The sequence below is a fragment of the Dendrobates tinctorius genome, unplaced genomic scaffold, assembly GCF_039654945.1.
Source record: "Dendrobates tinctorius isolate UK_male_01 unplaced genomic scaffold, ASM3965494v1 ptg000175l, whole genome shotgun sequence".
Lineage (NCBI taxonomy): Eukaryota > Metazoa > Chordata > Amphibia > Anura > Dendrobatidae > Dendrobates > Dendrobates tinctorius.
Window position 1 is genome coordinate 6,917,439 of NW_027361842.1, and position 23,261 is coordinate 6,940,699.

The following is a 23,261-nucleotide window of genomic DNA, read 5'->3' on the forward strand; positions in this document are numbered from 1 at the left end:
ACGGCCTGCGTCCCCAATGCTAAAGATAGGGGACGCAGGTCGCACGCAGCGTCCTGCGCCCATAGGCGGAGCTAACCGGAGGTGTGGCAGGGGGCGGAGCTTAGCGGCGGCCGCGCGCAGGTCTGTGAAACGCCAATGTGAAACTAGCCATAGTGGAGATGGGATTTCACGAAATCCCCTCCACTATGCTGTAAAATCTGGTAGCATTGCGTTAGCAATGAGGTCTACGCACAGCGTACGTGTCCTTTCGTTGTGCACTAGACCTAACGCACCCGAAAACACAGTAGACCGCGTTCGAAGGTGCGTCACAAAGCGTCATCGCTAACACATGCTGATTTGGACATTCATTAGGATGCGTTACCATAATAAATGCCAATAGGTGCGTTATCACATCTGCTACATAGCGTTAGTGCCACTTAGTAACGGATGCGTTAAACTGATGGCACCTAGCATGGTGTGAACCCAGCCTTAGAATGGTACTGCTCACTACATTCCCTACACTACACTTTCCCTCCCTGCAGCCTCAGAGAATGAAAGGAGTAGCAATCTGTAGGTTCCAGAAGTGCGATCCCCCGATCACCAAGTGATCCCCCACAGTGCTAAACTCTTTCCTACTCCGGCAGAGGAACCGCAAGCCCCGGCTATAGCACGGCTCTACTATGAGCGCTCCCGCTTCTGACGTCACTTTCCTCGGCCCCTCCCTGAAAATGATCTCACAATTATGTTCGAGGCCTACACGAAACCTGGGCGTGGCGTATCATCACGTGACTTCAGCTGGCAAATGGTTGGCGTGCGCTGAGCTAGCAAACGTGACGACAGTTGAAGCGGTGTCAGCCATCTTGGAGCCGGGAGGAGCAGTACCCGCTAATTTCTCGCTCTTTTACTAAACGGTAATCGGCGGTGGGCGAAACCAATACCCTTCGGAACGGTGAACCGAGAAGAAGACGTTAATCTTTTGTTTCTGTCTAGAAGGAAAAAAAACGGGTCAGCTCATCACTGAAAAACAAGCGGCGGAGTGAGCCGACGCGATGGTGCAGTCCTGCTCTGCGTACGGCTGCAAAAACCGATATGACAAGGATAAACCCATCTCGTTCCACAAGTGAGTGATACACGGGAAGGCGGTAAGGGGGCGATGGCTTTTCGTTTTCTGTGAAGCCATAGTAGTCGCCGCGCTCCCGCCATACGTTGATGTGCGCATGCGCTGTAAAGCGCGCAGCTGAGCGGGGGCGAGCTCTGTGTGCTGCGCGCTCCCGTAGGAGTGGCTGAGGCCGGTCCTTGCTCTCTGACCCCGTGCTGTGCTACCTGCTTGGTGCTAGCAGTGACTACCGGGAGAAGCCGGCCATGCTGAAACGTCGTTCATATGGCTGCTGCTGTTTTCTGCGCTTCCTACATGGTGGATTTTTGTACATAAAACCACAAACTTCATATAGTTATACGTGTTATGTTCCCTGGTGGCCTAATTCTAGGGAATATGGGTACCTGCCGTGTTTTTGGGAAGGAATATGCTTCAGGACACCTGTGGTTTTGTCATAAAGCCTGTTTTTTGATAGTTTTCGTTGTTTGTGACTAATTTGCTGCCGCCATTTTTTGTTTCCTTGTATAAACTAGTGAGCATCTTCCAAGCAGCAGCCTGACGGGTGTTATGCCCAAGGCGCCCGGGCGGTGTGTGTCAGACAGGTGTGTCTGGCGCTGGAACGTTGCGGGGTGGCAGAGGAAAACCTCTAATAACTGTTGGGTCCGCGCCACACCGTGCACTCTACAGGCAGGTCCCTGGCCGCTGACACTGACAAGCCTCTGCACGCGTGTAACAAAAATGTTTCCATGGCAGTAATGCAGGTCCAATTTTCTAGATTTACTATTCGTAACTTTCCAGAGTACAGCTTTTGTTTTCTTAGAATTGCATAGGTCCTAACCCTCCCAATTGGGGGCCATAACCCGCCATCCCGGCCGGGAAGCTATTTATCCCGCGATATGGGGCCGCGATCTGGCGAGGAATGGAGAGGCGGAGAAGATAGGGAGGAAGTAGGGTGAGCGAGGAATGGAGGAGGCGGAGAACACAGGGAGGAAGTCGGGTGAGCGAGGAATGGAGGAGGAAGGGGGAGAGAGATCTGCTGTTACATTGTGTCCTATCCTCCAGTCACCTCCACAGCTGCAGTCACTTTTCTGCTGTTACATCATGTCTTATCCTCCAGTCACCTCCAGAGCTGCAATCACTATTCTGTTACATCGTGTCTTATCCTCCAGTCACCTCCAGAGCTGCAATCACTATTCTGCTGTTACATCCTGTCTTATCCTCCCGTCACCTCCAGAGCTGCAGTCACTAGTCTGCTGTTACATCCTGTTATCCTCCAGTCACCCCCAGAGCTGCAGTCACTATTCTGCTGTTACATTGTCTTATCCTCCAGTCACCTCCGAATCTGCACTCATTATTCTGCTATAACATTGTGTCTTATCCTCCAGTCACCTCCGAATCTGCACTCATTATTCTGCTATAACATTGTGTCTTATCCTCCAGTCACCTCCGAATCTGCACTCATTATTCTGCTATAACATTGTGTCTTATCCTCCAGTCACCTCCAGAGGTGAACTCACTATTCTGCTGTTACATCGTGTTTTATCCTTCAGAGAGAGAGAGATTTCGCAGCCGGGATATAGGGTTAAATCACCCGGACAAGCGCAAAATGCAGATCTGCGCATGAAAAAAACTTTTCATGCTCCGTCTTGTCCGCTTAGCGGACGGCAAAATCTTGGCGGATCCATACAATAGCGGATCGAAGGGATGACCATCCGTCAAGATCCGCCGATAATGCAAGTCTATGAGGGAAAAAAACGGATCCGCCAAGAAAAATGGCGGATCCGTTTTTTTTGCAAATCGACGGATCTTGACTGATGGTGACAAACGGATGTGTGAAACAGGCCTAAGCTGACCGCCGGAAATGACTGCTGACCTCATTTCCGGCGTTCAGCTTAGAGCATGTCACCTCAGGAGGAGGTAATCGTTCGGGACTCCGCAGTAGGACAGAGAAGCGGCGGCGGGGCATCAGCGCTCCATTTTTTTTTTCTGTTTATAATTATTGTTTATGAAACAATGTGATCATCAGTGCTAAATGGGTGCGGTTGGGGCGTGGATATGGGCGTGACTACTAAAATGGGTGTGGCTTAAAATTTGCCGCGGCACGCTGCGCCGCAGCCTTTCTCCCTCTTTGCCTTCTTCAAAGGTTGGGAGGTATGGAATTGTTATGTTAGCACCTGTTCGCACCAGTTTGGATGCGCTGGGCAGTTCTGCTACGTGCACATATGAGACTTGACCGTCACTGTCAGCGGGCAGAGCGAAGCTGCCAAGGACCCACTAATACTACCAGTCACTAGTGCAGCTCGATCCTCGGCAGCCATTAACCCTTTCAGCGTCACGACCAGGCTACACTTCGCAAATCTGACCAGTGTCACTTTATGAGGTAATAACTCTGGAACACTTCAGCCTGGGTATCCCACTGATTCTGAGATTGTCTTTTCATGACATTTACTTCATGATAGTGGTGAAAGTTGTTCGATATAACTCGCGTCCATATGTGGGGGAAAAAAAAAACAAACGGAAATTTTGCCAAAATGTTACAATTTTTAATTTATATGCCCTTTAATTGGTCATGCCACACAAAATAATTAATAAATAACATTTTCCACATGTCAACTTTACATCAGCACAATTTTTTGAGACTTTTTGTTAGGAAGTTGGAAGGGTTAAAAGTTGGCTGGCGATCTCTCTCCCCCCCCCCCCCCCCCAACAAAAATTTACCAAACCGTTTTTCTTTGGGGACCACATCACATTTGAAGTCACTTTCAGGGGTCTATATGAAAGAAGATACCCAAAAGTGACAGCATTCTAAAAACTGCACCCCTCAAGGTGCTCAAAACCACATTCAAAAGACTTTAGACTCAAATGGTTTTATTTTCACAAAGGTAACAGGAGAAAATGGACCCCAAAACTTCCTGTGCAACTTTGACTGAGGACTAGTGATGAGCGAGTATACTCGTTACTCGAGATTTCCCGAGCATGCTCAGGTGATCGCCGAGTATTTGGCTGTGCTCGGAGATTTAGTTTTTGTCGCCGTAGCTGCATGATTTGCGGCTTCTAGACAGCCTAAATACATGTGGAGATTCCCTAACAAACAGGCATTCCACACATGTATTCAGGCAGGCTAGCAGCAGCAAATCATGCAGCTGCGTCATCAGAAACTAAATCTGCGATCACATCCAAATACTCGGCGATCACCCGAGCATGCTCGGGAAATTACGAGTAACGAGTATACTCGCTCATCACTACTGAGGACACCAATACGTGTGGGGGGGGGGACTACTGTTTGGGCGCACGGCAAGGCTCGGAAGGGGAAGAGTGCCATTTCACGTTTTGAATGCAAAATTTATTGTAATAATTAGATGCCATGTCGCTTCTGGAGAGCCCCCTGATGGGCCTAAACAGTGGAAACTCACCACAAGTGACAGCATTTTGGAAACTAGACCCCTCAAGGAATGTACTTACAATTGTTTTTAGCTCCTTAAACCACCAGGTGCTTTTCAGAATTTTGCTTCGTTGATCTGTGAAAATGAAAAAATATATATTTTCCCACAAAAAAAGTTTTAGCCCCATTTTTTTTTTTTTTTTTTTTTTTTCATTTTCACAAGGATAGGAGAAAATGGACCCCAGAATTTGTTGTGCAATTTCTCCAGAGTACACCGATACCTCATATGTGGTTGAAAACTTCATTGCATTCAAACAGTCCCTCAGTACTTTCAAGACCACACTCGCCACAGCTAAACAAACCTACTTCTCATCTCTCATATCCTCCCTGTCTCACAACCCTAAACAGTTATTCAACACCTTCAATTCTCTCCTCCGTCCCCCAGCACCTCCTCCCTCCCCACTCATCTCAGCTGAAGACTTTGCCTCATTTTTCAAGCAGAAGATTGATAACATCAGAGACAGTTTTGGTCAACAACCCCCAGAGCCCTTCCTCCTGACCTCCCAGCCCTCCACCTCCAAGATCGACTCTCCACTCTACTCTCAAGATCACATCTCACCACCTGTGCACTTGACCCTCAAGCTTTAAACATGCCTCCATCACACCTATCCTCAAAAAGCCCTCTCTTGACCCATTCTCTGTATCTAGCTATCGCCCTATATCACTTCTCCCCTATGCCTCCAAGCTACTGGAACAACACGTCTACCTTGAACTGTCCTCTCATCTCTCTTCTTGCTCCCTCTTCGACCGCTTTTAATATGGCTTCCGGTCACACCACTCCACTGAACCTGCCCTTACTAAGGTCACCAATGACCTCTTAACCGCCAAGAGCAAGTGACACTACTCTGTCCTCCTCCTCCTGGACCTGTCGGCTGCCTTTGACACAGTGGACCATTCCCTATTATTACAGACCCTCTCATCCCTTGGCATCACAGACTTGGCCCTATCTTGGATCTCATTATACCTAACAGACCGGACATTCAGCGTCTCCCACTCACACACCACCTCCTCACCTCGCCCCCTATCTGTCGGAGTCCCACAAGGTTCAGTCCTAGGACAATAAATCAGGATACAAATCCAGCTCACCAGATACAGCATTCCAACATCGGAGCACGAGACCGCTGTGTCAAAGCGCACAATCCAAGGCAATGAGAAAAAACTTTGTCCAGCTCCACGATGTAGTGAAAAATATTCTTTATTCACTCAATAGAAATGAGGTTTAAAAGCCAGCATGAGTTACAAGGCATGCGATCGATCTGCGCGTTTCGAGTGGCTAGGCACTCTTAATCATGATACGCAGCTTTGTCCATGGGTAGATCTTATATACTCTATCCGGTCTACACACCGGTTAAATAATTAATTAAAACAAATAGAGAGAAAACTAACAATCACAATTAAGTATAACAATTTGATTCATTAAGATACAATATTATTGCCTTTAGTAGTATTTTATCTTTATTTTATTTCTTAATTTTTATTCATTATTCTCTTGTTATTATCCATGAAAAAATGAAGCAAACTTCTGAAATAGAAGAGAAACATAACAGATCTCAGTGTTGCAACCATTCACAACAGTAAAATTCACATAGATACAATTTTTTTCAAAATGCATGCGGTTTTCAATTACATGTCAAATTTTTATTTCTTTTTTGTGCAATGTTAATTTTGGCACAGCAGAACATTTTTTAGTATACACATGTATACAAAGAAGGGGGGAAAAAAAAACTTTTTGAAAAAAATTTTTCTGAAAAAAAAAAAAAAAATTTTAATATTGAAAAGATTTTTTTCAGGGATTATTTCAATTAGCGCACCAAATGTGCACACAGCCATAATACGTTCATTTAAAGGGGAGATAAAAAACTCCAATTTGCACTGTTCTAAAGAATTTTTTTCAGTGTATATGATTTTTTTGGTTATATGCACAGCCAAAAAAACATTTAATTCTTTTATTCCCCATCATACACCAATCATAAAAATCCATTCTGATGCATTTATTGAAAAGTCGTTATCATAAATTTTTTTTGTTATATTTAATTTTTAGTTTATATCTGAAAAAAAAAAAAAAAACTTCATGCACTGAAAAAAAAGTTCTAATGCATATATAGAAAGATTATTGTCATAGACTTTCCCAAATAAATGAAGTATTTAAGTAACTGTACAACATAAAACTATGTCGAATATTTTGGTTTTTATATTTTAAACATGCAGATTCGAAAAACGGCATGAAAATACAGTTCTGTGCACAAAAAATACCCCATGAAAAACCTTGCAAAAAAACTGCCATATTTGCACATATTTTAGTATATGTTTAATCAGAACATGAAGATTCATTATAAATGTGATAAGATAGATGTTTCAAAGAGGAAAGGGTTGATAAGTGCTAGTCTAATAAAAGAGCATGGTGTCTTTTCTTTTATTCAAGCCTCGTGGCATACTGGTGTTTAATTTGAACATCCACCACGCCTCCCTATTCCTAAGCACAGGTTCTAAGTCCCCACCTCTGATCCGATTGTGGACTTTCTCAATCCCATATACTTTTAATGAGTCCAGTTTTTTACTATGAGTCTCAATAAAATGTCGGGAGAGCTGCGATATGTTTCTATTCATATTAGCATTCTCTACATCGAGAATGTGCTCTCTAATCCTAGTTTTTAACGTGCGTTTTGTGCTACCCACATATTTTAGTCGGCATGAAGCACATTCCATGATATAAACTACATTTTTGGTTTTGCAGTTTATAAAATCTTTGATGTCAAATAGGTTACTGTCATCAAAATCTCCAAATTTATCACACCTTTTAGTACAGGTACACATCTTGCACTAACTGGCAGCACATTTGAAAAAACCTCGTTTTCAACCAATTGCCCGTATGTTCTTGCCGAGTACAAAGAAAACTTGGTGATAAACTGTTTTTTATGGATGGTGCTTTTCTGGAAACTATCCTTAGTCCTTTTTTATTATTTTTTCAATATCTGGATCTTCTTTTAAAATTGCCAAGTTATCCTCAACTATTTTTTTAATATTGGAAAACTGATTACTAATTTGTAACACCATTGTTATAGGATTAGCAGAATTTTTGGACAGTTTGTGCGAGTCTTTAAAACGAGATTTTTTTGAAACAATCTTTTCAGCCCTGTCTAGGGATCTACCTCTCCTACCCAAACGTGGTCTAATGTCAGAAACTTCTTTTTTATAATCAGAGGGACAACTACAATTTCTCTTCGCACGCGTCATTTCACACACAGGAATACCCTTAATTGTGTGCTTTGGGTGATGACTTTTTGCGTGGAGAATTGTGTTCCCAGCTGTCTCCTTGCGATATGTACGCGTAATAACGGATTTGTTAGGTATGCCAGTCAGATTTAAATCCAAAAAATCAGTAGTGGTCTTTTCATGTCGTGTTAGAAATTTTAGGTTCAGAGAGTTGCAATTGATATACGCATCAAATTTCTGTACTGTTATTGTATCTGATTTCCAAATGATGACAATATCATCAATGTATCTACCGTAAAACTGTATACAATCAGTGTAAGGATTATCAAGATTGTAGATATACATTTCTTCCCACCAACTCATGACAAGATTTGCTAGAGAAGGGGAATATGTAGCTCCCATGGATACGCCATTCACTTGTATATAGTAATTCTCATTGAATATAAAATAATTGTTGGAAATCAACAAAAAAGTGACATCCAAGATAAAATCCTGGAAGTCACACGAGAAATTACTATATTTTTGTAGATGAAATTTTAATGCGCTAATTGCTACTGTGTGTGGAATCGATGTGTAAAGAGAAACAACATCAGTAGTTACTGCAGGCACAATTCACACCATGCGTTTTTTCAGAGACAGTACAGAAGTATTAAATTCAATGGATGGTTTAATCTGGGATTCCAAATTCTCATGGATAACTACTGATGTTTCTCTCTACACATCGATTCCACACACAGTAGCAATTAGCGCATTAAAATTTCATCTACAAAAATATAGTAATTTCTTGTGTGACTTCCAAGATTTCATCTTGGATGTCACTTTTTTGTTGATTTCCAACAATTATTTTATATTCAATGAGAATTACTATATACAAGTAAATGGCGTATCCATGGGAGCTACATATTCCCCTTCTCTAGCAAATCTCGTTATGAGTTGGTGGGAAGAAATGTATATCTACAATCTTGATAATCCTTACACTGATTGTATACAGTTTTACGGTAGATACATTGATGATATTGTCATTATTTGGAATTCAGATATAATAACAGTACAGAAGTTTGATGCGTATATCAATTGCAACTCTCTGAATTTAAGATTTCTAACACGACATGAAAAGACCACTACTGATTTTTTGGGTTTAAATCTGACTGGCATACCTAATAAATCCGTTATTACTCGTACATATCGCAAGGAGACAGCTGGGAACACAATTCTCCACGCAAAAAGTCATCACCCCAAGCACACAATTAAGGGTATTCCTGTGGGTGAAATGACGCGTGCTAAGAGAAATTGTAGTTGTCCCTCTGATTATAAAAAAGAAGTTTCTGACATTAGACCACGTTTGGGTAGGAGAGGTTATGATCGATGGAGTCTAGACAGGGCTGAAAAGATTGTTTCAAAAAAATCTCTTTTTAAAGACTCGCATAAACTGTCCAAAAATTCTCCTAATCCTATAACAATGGTGTTACAAATTAGTAATCAGTTTTCCAATATTAAAAAAATAGTTGAGGATAACTTGGCAATTTTAAAAGAAGATCCAGATCTTGAAAAAATAATAAAAGGACTAAGGATAGTTTCCAGAAAAGCACCATCCTTAAAAAACAGTTTATCACCAAGTTTTCTTTGTACTCGGCAAGAACATACGGGCAATTGGTTGAAAACGAGAGGTTTTTTCAAATGTGCTGCCAGTTAGTGCAAGATGTGTACCTATACCAAAAGGTGTGATACATTTGGAGATTTTGATGACAGTAATCTAATTGACATCAAAGATTTTATAAACTGCAGAACCAAAAATGTAGTTTATATCATGGAATGTGCTTCATGCCGACTAAAATATGTGGGTAGCACAAAACGCTCGTTAAAAACTAGGATTAGAGAGCACATTCTCGATGTAGAGAATGCTAATATGAATAGAAACATATCGCAGCTCTCCCGACATTTTATTGAGACTCATAGTAAAAAACTGGACTCATTAAAAGTATATGGGATTGAGAAAGTCCACAATCGGATTAGAGGTGGGGACCTAGAACCTGTGCTTAAGAACAGGGAGGCGTGGTGGATGTTCAAATTAAACACCAGTATGCCACAAGGCTTGAATAAGAGAAAAGACACCATGCTCTTTTATTAGACTAGCACTTATCAACCCTTTCCTCTTTGAAACATCTATCTTATCACATTTATAATGAATCTTCATGTTCTGATTAAACATATACTAAAATATGTGGAAATATGGCAGTTTTTTTGCTAGGTTTTTCATGGGGTATTTTTTGTGCACAGAACTGTATTTTCACGCCGTTTTTCGAATCTGCATGTTTAAAATATAAAAACCAAAATATTCGACATAGTTTTATGTTGTACAGTTACTTAAGAAATACTTCATTTATTTGGGAAAGTCTATGACAATAGTCTTTCTATATATGCATTAGAACGGTTTTTTCAGTGCATGAAGTTTTTTTTTTTTTTTTTTTTCAGATATAAACTAAAAATTAAATATAACAAAAAAAAGTTTATGATAATGACTTTTCAATAAATGCATCAGAACGGATTTTTATGATTGGTGTATGATGGGGAATAAAAGAATTAAATTTTTTTTGGCTGTGCATATAACCAAAAAAATCATATACACTGAAAAAAATTCTTTAGAACAGTGCAAATTGGAGTTTTTTATCTCCCCCTTTAAACGAACGTATTATGGCTGTGTGCACATTTGGTGCGCTAATTGAAATAATCCCTGAAAAAATCTTTTCAATTTTAAATTTTTTTTTTTTTTTTTTTTTTTTTTTCCCCCTTCTTTGTATACATGTGTATACTAAAAAATGTTCTGTTGTGCTAAAATTAACATTGCACAAAAAAGAAATAAAAATTTAACATGTAATTGAAAACTGCATGCATTTTGAAAAAAATTGTATCTATGTGAATTTTACTGTTGTGAATGGTTGCAACATTGAGTTCTGTTATGTTTCTCTTCTATTTCAGAAGTTTGCTTCATTTTTTCATGGATAATAACGAGAATAATGAATAAAAATTAAGAAATAAAATAAAGATAAAATACTACTAAAGGCGATAATATTGTATCTTAATGAATCAAATTGTTATATGTAATTGTGATTGTTAGTTTTCTCTCTATTTGTTTTATATTTGTTTTAATTAATTATTTAACCGGTGTGTAGACCGGATAGAGTATATAAGATCTACCCATGGACAAAGCTGCGTATCATGATTAAGAGTGCCTAGCCACTCGAAACGCGCAGATCGATCGCATGCCTTGTAACTTATGCTGGCTTTTAAACCTCATTTCTATTGAGTGAATAAAGAATATTTTTCACTACATCGTGGAGCTGGACAAAGTTTTTTCTCAGTCCTAGGACCCCTGCTCTTCTCCATTTACACCTTTGGCCTGGGACAGCTCATAGAATCTCATGGCTTTCAGTATCATCTCTATGCTGATGACACACAGATCTACATCTCTGGACCAGATATCACCTCCCTACTAACCAGAATCCCTCAATGTCTGTCCACTATTTCATCCTTCTTCTCCGCTAGATTTCTGAAACTTAACATGGACAAAACAGAATTCATCATCTTTCCCCCATCTCACGTGAAACCAACGAACCTATCCATTACAGTAAATGGCTGCCCATTCTCCCCAGTCCCACAAGCTCGCTCTGCCTCGGGGTAATCCTTGACGCTGATCTCTCCTTCAAACCACATATCCAAGCCCTTTCCACTTCCTGCCGACTTCAACTCAAAAATATTTCACGAATCCGTTCATTCCCCAACCAAAAATCTGCAAAAACCCTAGTCCATGCCCTCATCATCTCTCGCCTTGACTACTGCAACCTCCTGCTCAGTGGCCTCCCCTCGAACACTCTCGCACCCCTCCAATCTATTCTAAACTCTGCTGCCCGACTAATCCACCTGTCCCCCCGCTATTCCCCAGCTTCTCCCCTCTGTCAATCCCTTCACTGGCTCCCCATTGCCCAGAGACTCCAGTACAAAACCCTAACCATGACATACAAAGCCATCCACAACCTGTCTCCTCCATACATCTGTGACCTCGTCTCCCGGTACTATCCTGCACGCAACCTCCGATCCTCGCAAGATCTCCTTCTCTACTCCCCTCTTATCTCCTCTTCCCACAATCGCATACATGATTTCTCTCACGCATCACCCCTACTCTGGAACTCTCTACCACAACATATCAGACTCCCACCTACCATCGAAACCTTCAAAAAGAGCCTGAAGACCCACCTCTTCCGACAAGCCTATAACCTGCAGTAACCACCGATCGACCAAACCGCTGCATGACCAGCTCTACCCTCGCCTACTGTATTCTCACCCATCCCTTTTAGATTGTGAGCCTTCGTGGGCGGGGTCCTCTCTCCTCCTGTACCAGTTATGACTTGTATTGTTTAACATTATTGTACTTGTTTTTATTATGTATACCCCTCCTTACATGTAAAGAGCCATGGAATAAATGGTGCTATAACAATAAATAATAATAAAAATAATAATACTACTACTTGTGAGGCACAGTGCGAAGGAAAAATCTCCATAAAATAAGATAAACCAAACAAGGCAAGTCTTTATTGTTTGACCACAACAACACCTTTGTATACAGTACACCAAGCACAATCCTGGCACTGAGTGACGGGTGTCAGCTGTCAGAATCGCTGGGGCAAAATCTTTGGGGCTGCGCACTTCTCCATGTGTTCACAAGGCTGTTGATACGTTCCGCCCACGTAGACAAGGATGACTTTAAGTGGGACGTTCGTATACCTGTCCTTGTGACACCTACTGCAATAGAACGCAGAATAGAAATAGATGTTTAGGCATTAGATGTGCAAAGATCAAGGTAGGTAAATAAGATAGATATTTGTGAATTCACAAATATCTATCTTATTTACCTACCTTGATCTTTGCACATCTAATGCCTAAACATCTATTTCTATTCTGCGTTCTATTGCAGTAGGTATGTAATTAGTGCCTTGCGTGTGTATTTTACTGCACTTGTATTACGATAATTAAAGCCACTCCAGCGTTTAAATGCTTTAAGTGGTGCTTTAAATGTAAGTCCCCTGCCGCCTGTATCCATTTCCAGCGTTGCTCCGGTCGGACTCCGGTGAAAATGGACCTTCCTGCAGTGTTTCATGGAACTATGCGGAGGTCACTTTTTGATACAAGTCTAAGAGTGCCTAGTTCTGGCTCTCATAGACTTGTATAGAGAGTGTGTAAAGTAGCTTCTGACTTCGGGCCAGTCAGAAGCTACTGTCATAAGATGGCGAGGGGGAACCAGAGCGGCACATAAAGTGAAGACGCCGGAGGGTGAGTATATGACTGGGGCAGGGGGCTTAGATTTAAAGCGCCACTCCAGCACTGGAAAAAACAAAAAAACAAAACACGCTGGAGTTGTGCTTTAAACAACAAAAAAAAAAGACAACATGGGTCCTGCCCTAATTTTGATAACCAGCATAGTTAAAGCAGACAGCCGGGGGCTGAAATTATCAGGCTGCGAAAGATCCATGGATATTGGTTGGCCCTTTCACAGCCTAAGAATATCAACCAGCAACTACTGCTCAAACTGTTGAATTGTCCTCTTTTTGGCCATCTAAATAAGGCTTTAGATGTATAAATACCTTTTAAGAGTTACCTATACTTTTTTTTATTACTACATCTGCTTCACTTTTATTTTTTCTTTAGATTTCCCTTAACACGACCAATTCTTTGTAAGAAATGGGAGGCTGCAGTCAGAAGAGCCGACTTTAAACCAACCAAATACAGTAGCATCTGTTCTGACCACTTTACACCCGACAGCTTTAAGAGGGCTTGTAACAATAAACTACTCAAGGATAATGCTGTTCCTACTGTGTTCTCTTACACTGAAAATAAGCCTGTGGTAAGTTAAAAGTTTTGCTTGTGCTTCATCTTAGAGGATCATTGTCACCATGTTTGACACAGTACTTAAATCCTACTGCCTTTTAACCATGTTTTAACACCTGAATGAGAAGATTTGGCACCTATCTGTGTGATACATCTGTACATTTTAGACACCATAACTTTACTTCTTACACCATTATTGAAGAGGATATCATTTAGACAACACTATGAGTAAAAATAGAAAAATGTATTAAACAACAATCATAAAACTTACAGGGTCAGGTTGTGTACTTTGTTTTATAGCAATGGCAACAATTCTGGTGAGAGCCTAACCTAGTGGGGCATATATAATGTCATTCCAGATACTAGTGAATAAAGTATAGTATCAATTAGTACAAGGAAATCGGTCCCGACTGCGCAGTATAGCGATCCAGCATTTGACGTAACACACGTATACACATTTTGACAAAAACACAGCCATGGAAAGGGATTACACTCCCTCCCTGTGGTAATTAATGATATAAAGAGTAAAAAAAACAAACTGATATAACAATAGTATCACAAAGTATTAACAGTAATATTGAGCAAAGCAATTGATATAGAGCTTGTTATATGTGGCGGTCAAACGTAGCAATATTGACAAATATGCTTTTTAGTCAGTAAGACAGCTGAGCAGCTGAGGCATAAGTCTGAATGTGAATTCATTAGTAACAAAAACAATAGAACAGGCTGGATAAACTCATAAGCTGTAACCCTATGTATAGAGCAAAGTCACCCAAGAAAGTCCATGGTACAGGTTATTCCAGACACCCTACGTGTATCCCTGTAAAAACAGCTTCTTCAGGGCCCTGATGCATTTTGAGGCTAACAGTCTCGCCTTTAGGCTATGTGCCCACATTGCAGAAATGTCCGCAGCATGTCCCCAGCTCCCTGCCTCGGGTAAAACGCATGCGTTATTCGCATGCGTTTTCCTGCAAAACACAAGTGTTTTGCAAGCGTTTTTAGCTTGCAGAATGCTTGCTCTTTCCAAGCGATTTGAAGCATCGCTTGGAAAGGTGATTGACATATATATATTATTTTCTATGGGGCATTGTAGTATTTAAGCAGGTGTTGTACAGTAATCGCTTGAAATAACTAGGCATAGTATAGCAGAGCTTTCCTGGAAGCCAGTGCTATTTTACATATTCATCAGTCAGCCTGCTTCCAGTACAACTCTTGAGTAATCAACCCAGAGAGGTAGGGTCCCGTTACACATAGCGACGCACCAGTGATCCCGACAACGATATGACCTGGTCAGGATCGCTGGTGTGTCGCTACATGATCGCTGGTGAGCTGTCAAACAGGCAGACTCACCAGAGATCAGGACCATCGAGGACGCGGGTAACTAAGCGCGCGCGTCGCTTAGTTACCCGCTGTGTACCCTGGATACCAGCTTCCAGCATCTGCTTACGAGCTCGCTGATCGATGGTCTCCCGCTGCCACATGCAGCGATGCGTACTGGCCAGCGGGAGACCAAAGATTGAAAAAAGGCCCAGGACACTCCTGCACAATCAGCGATACCCGGTGGGGGGACCGGTCGCTGATAGGTGTCACACACAGCGAGGTCGCTGTTGCCTCACAAAACTTCTGACTCCGCAGCGATCTCACTTAGTGTGACGGGGGCTTTAGGGCTACTCGTGTACACACAGGAGAGGGAGGGAGGTGACTGCATCATTGAGGAAAAGCAGTGGGCAGCTGGAATATGTAGTTTAAAGCGAACCTGTCAGCAGGATTGTGCACAGTAGCATACAGATAAGGCTAGTTTCACATTTGCGTTTTTGAGTGTAGTGACGGCCTGCGCACGGCCGCCGCTAAGCCCCGCGCCTCCGCCGGTAGCTCCGCCTACCGGCGCATGACGCTGCATGAGTCCTGCGTCCCCTATCTTTATCACTGGGGGCGCAGTATGTGTTTGGCGGCGCATGCGTCCTTTTCACGGTGCGCCGACCAGCGCCAAATGCAACCTGCTGCAGTTTGGTTGCGCTCGGCGCACCGTGAAAAGGACGCATGCACTGCCAAACGCATACTGCGCACGGCCTTCACCCCCAGTGATAAAGATAGGGGACGCATGCAGCGTCATGCGCCGGTAGGCGGAGCTACCGGCAGAGGCGCAGCAGGGGGCGGGGCTTAGTGGCGGCCGTGCGCAGGCCGTCGCTGCGCTCAAAAGCGCAAATGTGAAACTAGCCTTATATCAGGTCGGCGCCGATATACTGATTAAAATGATACCTTGGTTGATGAAATCCGTCTTATGATTGTTTAATCTATATTTTCAGTTTAATGAGATGCTCATGCTTTGGGGCGGGACTGTGTGTGTGGGGGGTGCTTTATTTGGTGCTCTGTTCACATATTCATTCTTATGGGCTTATGACCGATCCTTCAGTGACGTGCCTCCTATTTTGCATAATGCATAAAATATTCTTGGCTCAGGAAAAAAAGTAACCTCAGCAAAATAGCGCCGGCGACCGATAAATGCTACTGCGCGAGTGCTGGTGCCATTTTGCTTCAGCGATATATCTTTTTTTCCCTCCAACAAAATGTAGGCGCATGCGCAGTAACATCCATCGAGAAGCGATAGATGCTACTGTACATTCTCCGGCACCATTTTGCTGAATTTTTTTTTTCTAAGCCAACAATATTATATGCATTATGTAAAATAGGAGGCACATATTCATCCTTATCTGCTTATGACAAGTCGCACAAAGCCCCACCCACTGGCCACTCCGGAGCACGAGCATATCATTAACTGAAAACTGCAAAAACAGATTAAACAACAACCACAAGATGGATTTTATCAACCCAGGTATCATTTTAATCAGTATAACTGCGCCAACCTGACATTATCTCTAGGTTACTGACCAAAATCCTGCCTGCTGACAGGAATGGATGCACTACGTGCAAAGGAGGGCCCAACCTTGGATAAAACATTAAGTCATATACAAAGGGTTAAAAGATATACATAAATATGTGGTTGATTAACCAAAAAACAAAACACGGACCACTAGATGAAGATGAAATATTTAATCTAAGTATTTTTCTAATCGACGTAGGTAATTGACAAAAAAGAGTGGTTGTGATAGACCAAGATAGACGGTTGTACATGTATATAGCCTGAAGCACAAATAAGTGTAAAAAGATGAAAGGGTAAACCATGAATAATAGGGTGTAAAAAGGGGGAATGTTCAAGTGTGGTTAAAAAGATGTCAGAAGATGGCCAAAAGACCATAGGGGTAAGGTGAGAATGATGGTTATGTTAGCAATCAATGAATGAGGAGACAACCAAAATTGAGATGGTCCCTCTGAAATAAGTGGTGGTCACATACACCTAGCTGACAGCCAAAATTCGGCGAGTAAATATAACTCATGGAGATAGTTTAGAGATAACAAAGCAGTCAATATTGGCGTATCTGGGTGGACCATGTCGCAAGTGTGGTGCACACCCCGACAGGCGTTTTGGAATGTGTCTTGCGTCAGGGTCCACCATTCATGCATCCAGCAAATATAAATCACTCATCCCACATTGGAGTCTATCTAAGGTAAATTTTTTTTTAGCTGATGTATAGTATTTTCTACTTTCAGTGTGTGTTTTCTGTAATTTTTATTGTAGGTACACTTCAACTAAGAGACAATCTTAAAAAAGAATCCAGAAAATCACATTGTATGATTTTTACATAATTTAATTGCATTTTATTGCATGGAATAAGTATCTGATCACCTACCAACCAGCAAGAATTCTGGCTCTCACAAACCTGTTAGGTTTTTCTTTAAGAAGCCCTCCTACTCTGCACTCATTTTCTTTATTAATTGAACTTGTTACCTGTATAAAAGACACACCCAGTCAATGACACGCCAACCTCTCCACCAGGGACAAAATTGTAGAACTGCAGAAGGATGAGATGGGCTACAGGACAATAGGCAAGCAGCTTGGTGAGAAGGCAACAACTGTTGTCACAATTATTAGAAAATGGAAGAAACACAAGATGACTTGTCAGTCTTTCTCGGTCAGGGGCTCCATGCAAGCTCTTACCTCGTGGAGTAAGGATGATTCTGAGAAAGGACAGGAATCAGCCCAGAACTACACAGGAGGACCTGGTCAATGACCTGAAGAGAGCTGAGCCCAGTCTCAAACATTACCATTAGAAGCACCGTATGCTATCACGGATTAACATCCGGCATGGCATGCAAGGTCACCCTGCTCATGAGAGCAAATGTCCAGGCCTGTTTGAAGTTTGCCATTGACCATCTGGATGATCCAGAGGAAGCATGAGAGAAGGTCATGTGGTCAGATGAGACCAAAATACAACTTTTTGGAATCAACTCCACTCGCTGTGTTTGGAGGAAGAAGTAAAACCCCCAAGAACATCATCCCAATTGTGACCCACGGTGGTGAAGCATACTTTGAGGGTGATTTATTCTGCAAAGGGGAGAGGATGACTGCACTGTATTGAAGGGAGGATGGATGGTGTCATGTATCGCAAGATTTTGGCCAACACCCTCCTTCCCTCAATAAGAGCATTGAAGACGGGTCGTGGCTGAGTCTTCCAGCAAGCAATGACCCGAAACACAGAACCAGGGCAGCTAAGGAGTGGCTCCATAAGAAGCATTTCAAGGTCCCAGAGTGGCCTATCCAGTCTCCAGATCTGAAACCAATAGAAAATCTTTGGAGGGAGCTGAAACTCAGTGTTGCCCAGTGACAACCCTGAAACCTGAAATATCTGGAGAAGATCTGTTTGGAGGAGTGAGCCAAAATTCCTGCTGCAGACTGTGCAAACTTGGTCAAGAACTACATGAAATGTCTGATCTCTGTAATTGCAGACAAAGCTTTCTATAAAAAAAAAAAAAATTAGTTCTGTTTTTCTATTGTATCAAATATTTATTTCATGCAATAAAATGCAAATTAATTATGTAAAAATCATACAATGTGAATTTTCTGTTTTTTATTTTTAGATTCTGTCTCGCACAGTTAAAATGTACTTACAATAAAAATTACAGAACACTCCATTCTTTGTAGGTGGGAAAACTCGAAATAGGCAGTGTGTCAAATACTTATTCTCCCAACTGTATATTTAATCGCTTGGGCACCACTTTTATTTCAGTAAAAAAAAAAAAAAGCCCCAAATGGGACTTTTCTGACTTCAGTCTAATAGAGGACTTTCATTTTACCATATTAAACTGGAAAATAAAAATTCTCTCCAGATAGCTATAAATCACATATGTTCTGTAAGTATTTAACCTACATTTCTGTCATTTACTTTAGACCACAAAGACTATAAAAAAGGAAGACCAAAATCCACCGGTCCCTACAATCCCAGAAATAGATCCTGCTATTGGTTTGCTTTTGCCTCCTCCATACACCCCTAGTCACATAGCAGTGATATGTGACCACAATTATACAGTGGAAGATACAGTCCATCAGAGGAGGAGAATACAACAGCTGGAAGAACAAGTTGATAAACTGAGGAAAAAGCTTAGAATTGCAAACCAGAGGTGCAGAAGGCAAGAGCGAAATCTGGAAAAACTGGAGAAAGAAGTGTTTGATTATAAAAACGGTGCTGGCTATGTGATTTTACCAAGCAATTATTTTGAAGTGTACAACGAGAGTGAAAGAACTGAGACCCCGCAATTATTAATATCTAGTCCTGGAGGAAGTGCAGGTGATCACTGTCATGTGCAGACCCATAATCGTATAACCATTGCTTAATATTGTTCCATTACGTTTTGATAGCAGGACTTCTGGCATCTCCTGTTTTGTGGACTCTAACATGCTGCAGCAGATTTTGAAGATCTGAAGGATCACATGAGACTAAAGGTACTGTCACACTTAGCGATGTACCAGCGATCCCGACCAGCAATATGACTCGGTCAGGATCGCTGGTGCATCGCTAAGTGGTCGCTAGTGAGCTGCCACACAGGCAGATCTCACCAGCGACATCGCTGGGGACGGGGATCGCTACTTACCTGTCACACCAGGCGATCCTGCGTCCTCCCGCCCGCGTCCACGCTCGTCTCTCCACAGGAAGCTGACGACGAGAAACAGTCCAGCCTGTTCTCGCGCGATCAGCGATAACCAGCGGGGGAGCGGGTTGTAGGTAAGTATCACACACAGCGATATCGCTAGCAATATCGCTATAACGTCACTAGTTATAGCGATATTGCTAGCGATATCGCTTAGTGTGACAGACCCTTAATCATCTACTACTCCAGTTCAATAAAACCTATTACTACTCTATAAAATATTTCACTGTAACAGATTTCGAAAGATGTCACAATAATAAACATAGTAATCCTATTATGGTTGCTGAACATTAGTTCTGTATTTTGTTTCCACAGCTTCATATCCAAATTGTTTTTTGTTTAAATTTCATGTAAAAGGGTTATATTGCCATTGGTAATTTATGATTGAGATGGGAACACTTGTCTGTATGCGACAGTCAGAGGTGGGTGGCATTATGTGCTGCCCTGTGTCCAAAACTCCCATTCCCTAATTTGGGAGTTCTGCTAATGGTGTAATACAACCCACTTGTCTGTTATTTAGGTAAATCCGTCCACCTCTGGTCACTAAATAAAGGTAGTCCAATCTTGGTCATAAATGGCTAGGCGGGAATACCCCATTAAGTGCCTACATTATTAATATACTTAAGATTAAAAGTTTTCAGTTTGTCATGAGGCATCTGTATATGTATGGTATGGAGGGATTAGTTTATATAGCATAAACTGCAATGAAGTTTACAGGTTATTTTTAAAGTATCAATTTGGTTGCACTTTCAAAAAAAAAAAAAATCTTAAGATATACTGGGAATTTATCTGTTTAAAACTATGTAAAAGTGTAATATTTTGGGAAGCCTCACAATTTCATTTTATCTCAATTTTTTTTTTTAAATTTAACCTTTTTCAAGTTGTCTTTCTGATATCTGTATCAAGGTTGAAGACTTTATCTTTTTGACCCAGGTGAATTTCCTGTTTTTGTACCAGTCTCATTAAAGTGACATAAGTAATTAAATGCAAACAGTTTCCTGCATTTATTTAGGATATTGGTAAGTTAATGACCACAAGAACATGGCTTGCATGGGTCTTTTACATAATATTTTTCCTTTCTGCTGTTGAAATATTTTACTAGCTGTCTAATGTAAATCCGTAAATAAATATACAAGCCATGAAACGATTGTTTTTGTATATTGAAACAAATATTAAAAAAATAACTTTTTCAAAACTAACATTCATTGTATTTCCATTTGTATCTTTTTATGATGAGTTTTTCGTGAGAATCGTGGTACATAAAGGGGTTTTCATAATTAAATTTTTTTTAACTTCATAGTAGAAACTGCATAAAATCTATTCAGTTTTACTGTGAATTGAGTTTTGTAACAGTTTTTCTTCCACACAGATTTAACAAGTAAAAACCTATTAACCCCTTTCTGACATCAGATGTACTATCCCGTCCATGGGACCCGGGCCCCTATGCCCATGGACGGGATAGTACGTCTAGCGCGATCAGCTGCGCTCACGGAGGGATCGCAGCTGATCGCGGCCGGGTGTCAGCTGATTATCACAGCTGAAACCCGGCACTATGTGTCAGGGGCGGTCACAGACCGCCCCCGACACGTTAACCCCTTGCACACCGCGATCAAACACGATCGCGGTGTACCGGGGGTTAAAGGGAAGCATCGGTAGGGAGGGGGCTCCCTCCGTGCTTCCCTGAGCCCCCCACAGCAGCGCAATGTGCAGCACTGCTGTGGGGGGCTCCTTCCCTGCAGGTCCCCGGATCCAAGATGGCGACGGGAACCTTCGGGGGCCTGCAGGGAGCTGGCTTCCTCAGTGCCTGCAAAGCGCAGGCATGAGGAAGTCTAATTCTATGCCTGTGACAGATCGCTGATCTGTCACAGTGATCTGTGATATGACAGATATGTCCCCCCTGGGACAATGTAATAAAGTTACAAAAAAATGTAAAAATAAAAAATTGTTAAATTAAAAAAAATATATATATATATTCCCGAATTCATTTTTTGGAAATAAAAAAAAAAACAATAAAAGTGCACGTATTTGGTATCGCTGCGTCCGTAACGACCCACCCTATAAAACTGTCCCATTAGTTAAACCCTTTAGCGATCCCCTAAAAAAAATAAAAAACGAAGCAAAAAATGATTTATCATACCGCCGAACAAAAAATGCAATAACGCGCGATCAAAAAGACGCATATAAATATCCATGGTCCGCTGAAAACGTCATCTTGTCCCACAAAAAAACGAGCCGCCACACAGTGTCGTCAGTGAAAAAATAAAAAAGTTACAGCTCGCAGAATAAAGCGATGCAAAAATAATTATTTTTTATATAAAATTGTTTTTAGTGCATAAAAGCACCAAAACATAAAAAAACAACATAAATGAGGTATCGCTGTAACCGTACTGACCCGAAGAATAAAACCGCCTTATCAATTTTACCGCACGCGGAGCGGTGTAAATGCACCCCCCAAAAGAGATTCTTGAAATGCTGTTTTTTGTTCATTCTGCGTCCCAAAAATTGGAATAAAAAGTGATCAAAAAATGTAGCGCGCCCGAAAATGGTACCAATAAAAACGTCAACTGGTCCCGCAAAAAATAAGACCTCACATGACTCTGGGTCAAAATATGGAAAAATTATAGGTCTCAAAATGTGATGCAAAAATTATTTTTACAATAAAAAGCATCCTTTAGCGTGCGACAGCTGCCAAAAATAAAAATCCGCCATAAATAGTAAATCAAACCCCCCCCCCCCCCATTATCAACCCCTTAGTTAGGGAAAAATAATAAAATCAATAAAAAATGTGTTTATTTCCATTTTCCCGTTAGGGTTAGGGCTAGGGGTGTGTTGGGGTTAGGGTTGGAGTTAGAATTGGGGGGTTTCCACTGTTTGGGCATATCAGGTGCTCTCCAAACTCAACATGGCGTCTGATCTCAATTCCAGCCAATTCTGAGTTGAAAAAGTCAAATGGTGCTCCTTCCCTTCCAACCTCTGCCATGCACCCAAACAGTAGTTTACCCCCACATATGGGGTATCAGCCTACTCAGGACAAATTGCAAAACAACTTTTGGGTCCAATGTTTCCTGTTACCTTTGGGAAAATAAAAAATTGGGGGCAAAAATATCATTTTTGTGGAAAAAAAATATGATTTTTTTTTATTTTTATGGCTCTACGTTATAAACTTCTGTGAAGCACTTGGGGTTTCAGCGTGCTCATCACACATCAGTGGTTTAGCCCCACATATGGGGTATCAGCAACTTTTGGGGTCCAATTTCTCCTGTTACCCTTAGGAAAATAAAAAATTGGCAAAAAAAATCATTTTTGAGGAAAAAAGTGTGATTTCTTTATTTTCACGCCCGGACGTTATAAACTTCTGTGAAGCACTTGGGGGTTCAAAGTTCTCACCACACATCTAGATACGTTCCTTAGGAGGTCTAGTTTCCAAAATGGTGTCATTTGTGGGGGGTTTCCACTGGTACATCAGGGACTTTCCAAACGTGACATGGCGTCCGATCTGAATTCCAGCCAATTTTGCATTGAAAAAGTCAAACGGCGCTCCTTCCATTCTGAGCTCTGCCATGCGCCGAAACAGTGGTTCCCCCCCACATATCAGGTATCAGCGTA

General features: G+C 41.6%; 1 protein-coding gene across 2 annotated transcripts; it reads left to right on the forward strand.

Annotated features, from left to right (window-relative positions):
• Window positions 1-757: 757 nt before the first annotated feature.
• On the forward strand, window positions 758-20,854 carry THAP1 (THAP domain containing 1). 2 transcript variants are annotated; one of them, XM_073551359.1, is made up of 4 exons: window positions 758-890; window positions 970-1,099; window positions 13,431-13,626; window positions 18,898-20,854. In XM_073551359.1, exons 2-4 carry the CDS (start codon window positions 1,029-1,031, stop codon window positions 19,339-19,341), a joined length of 711 nt encoding a protein of 236 aa, XP_073407460.1. In that variant the 5' UTR covers window positions 758-890; window positions 970-1,028; the 3' UTR covers window positions 19,342-20,854. The 2 variants fall into 2 exon arrangements, with proteins under 2 accessions (XP_073407460.1, XP_073407461.1); XM_073551360.1 differs by having other exon boundaries at window positions 973-1,099.
• Window positions 20,855-23,261: the final 2,407 nt, after the last annotated feature.

What these genes read in the sequence shown, in the direction of transcription:
- THAP1 (XM_073551359.1), top strand. Translation starts at nt 1,029, where the DNA reads ATGGTGCAGTCCTGCTCTGCGTACGGCTGCAAAAACCGATATGACAAG. An exon ending in AAACCCATCTCGTTCCACAA is followed by an intron (nt 1,100 to 13,430) that starts GTGAGTGATACA and finishes TTTTTTCTTTAG; the next exon opens with ATTTCCCTTAACACGACCAA. An exon ending in ACACTGAAAATAAGCCTGTG is followed by an intron (nt 13,627 to 18,897) that starts GTAAGTTAAAAG and finishes CATTTACTTTAG; the next exon opens with ACCACAAAGACTATAAAAAA.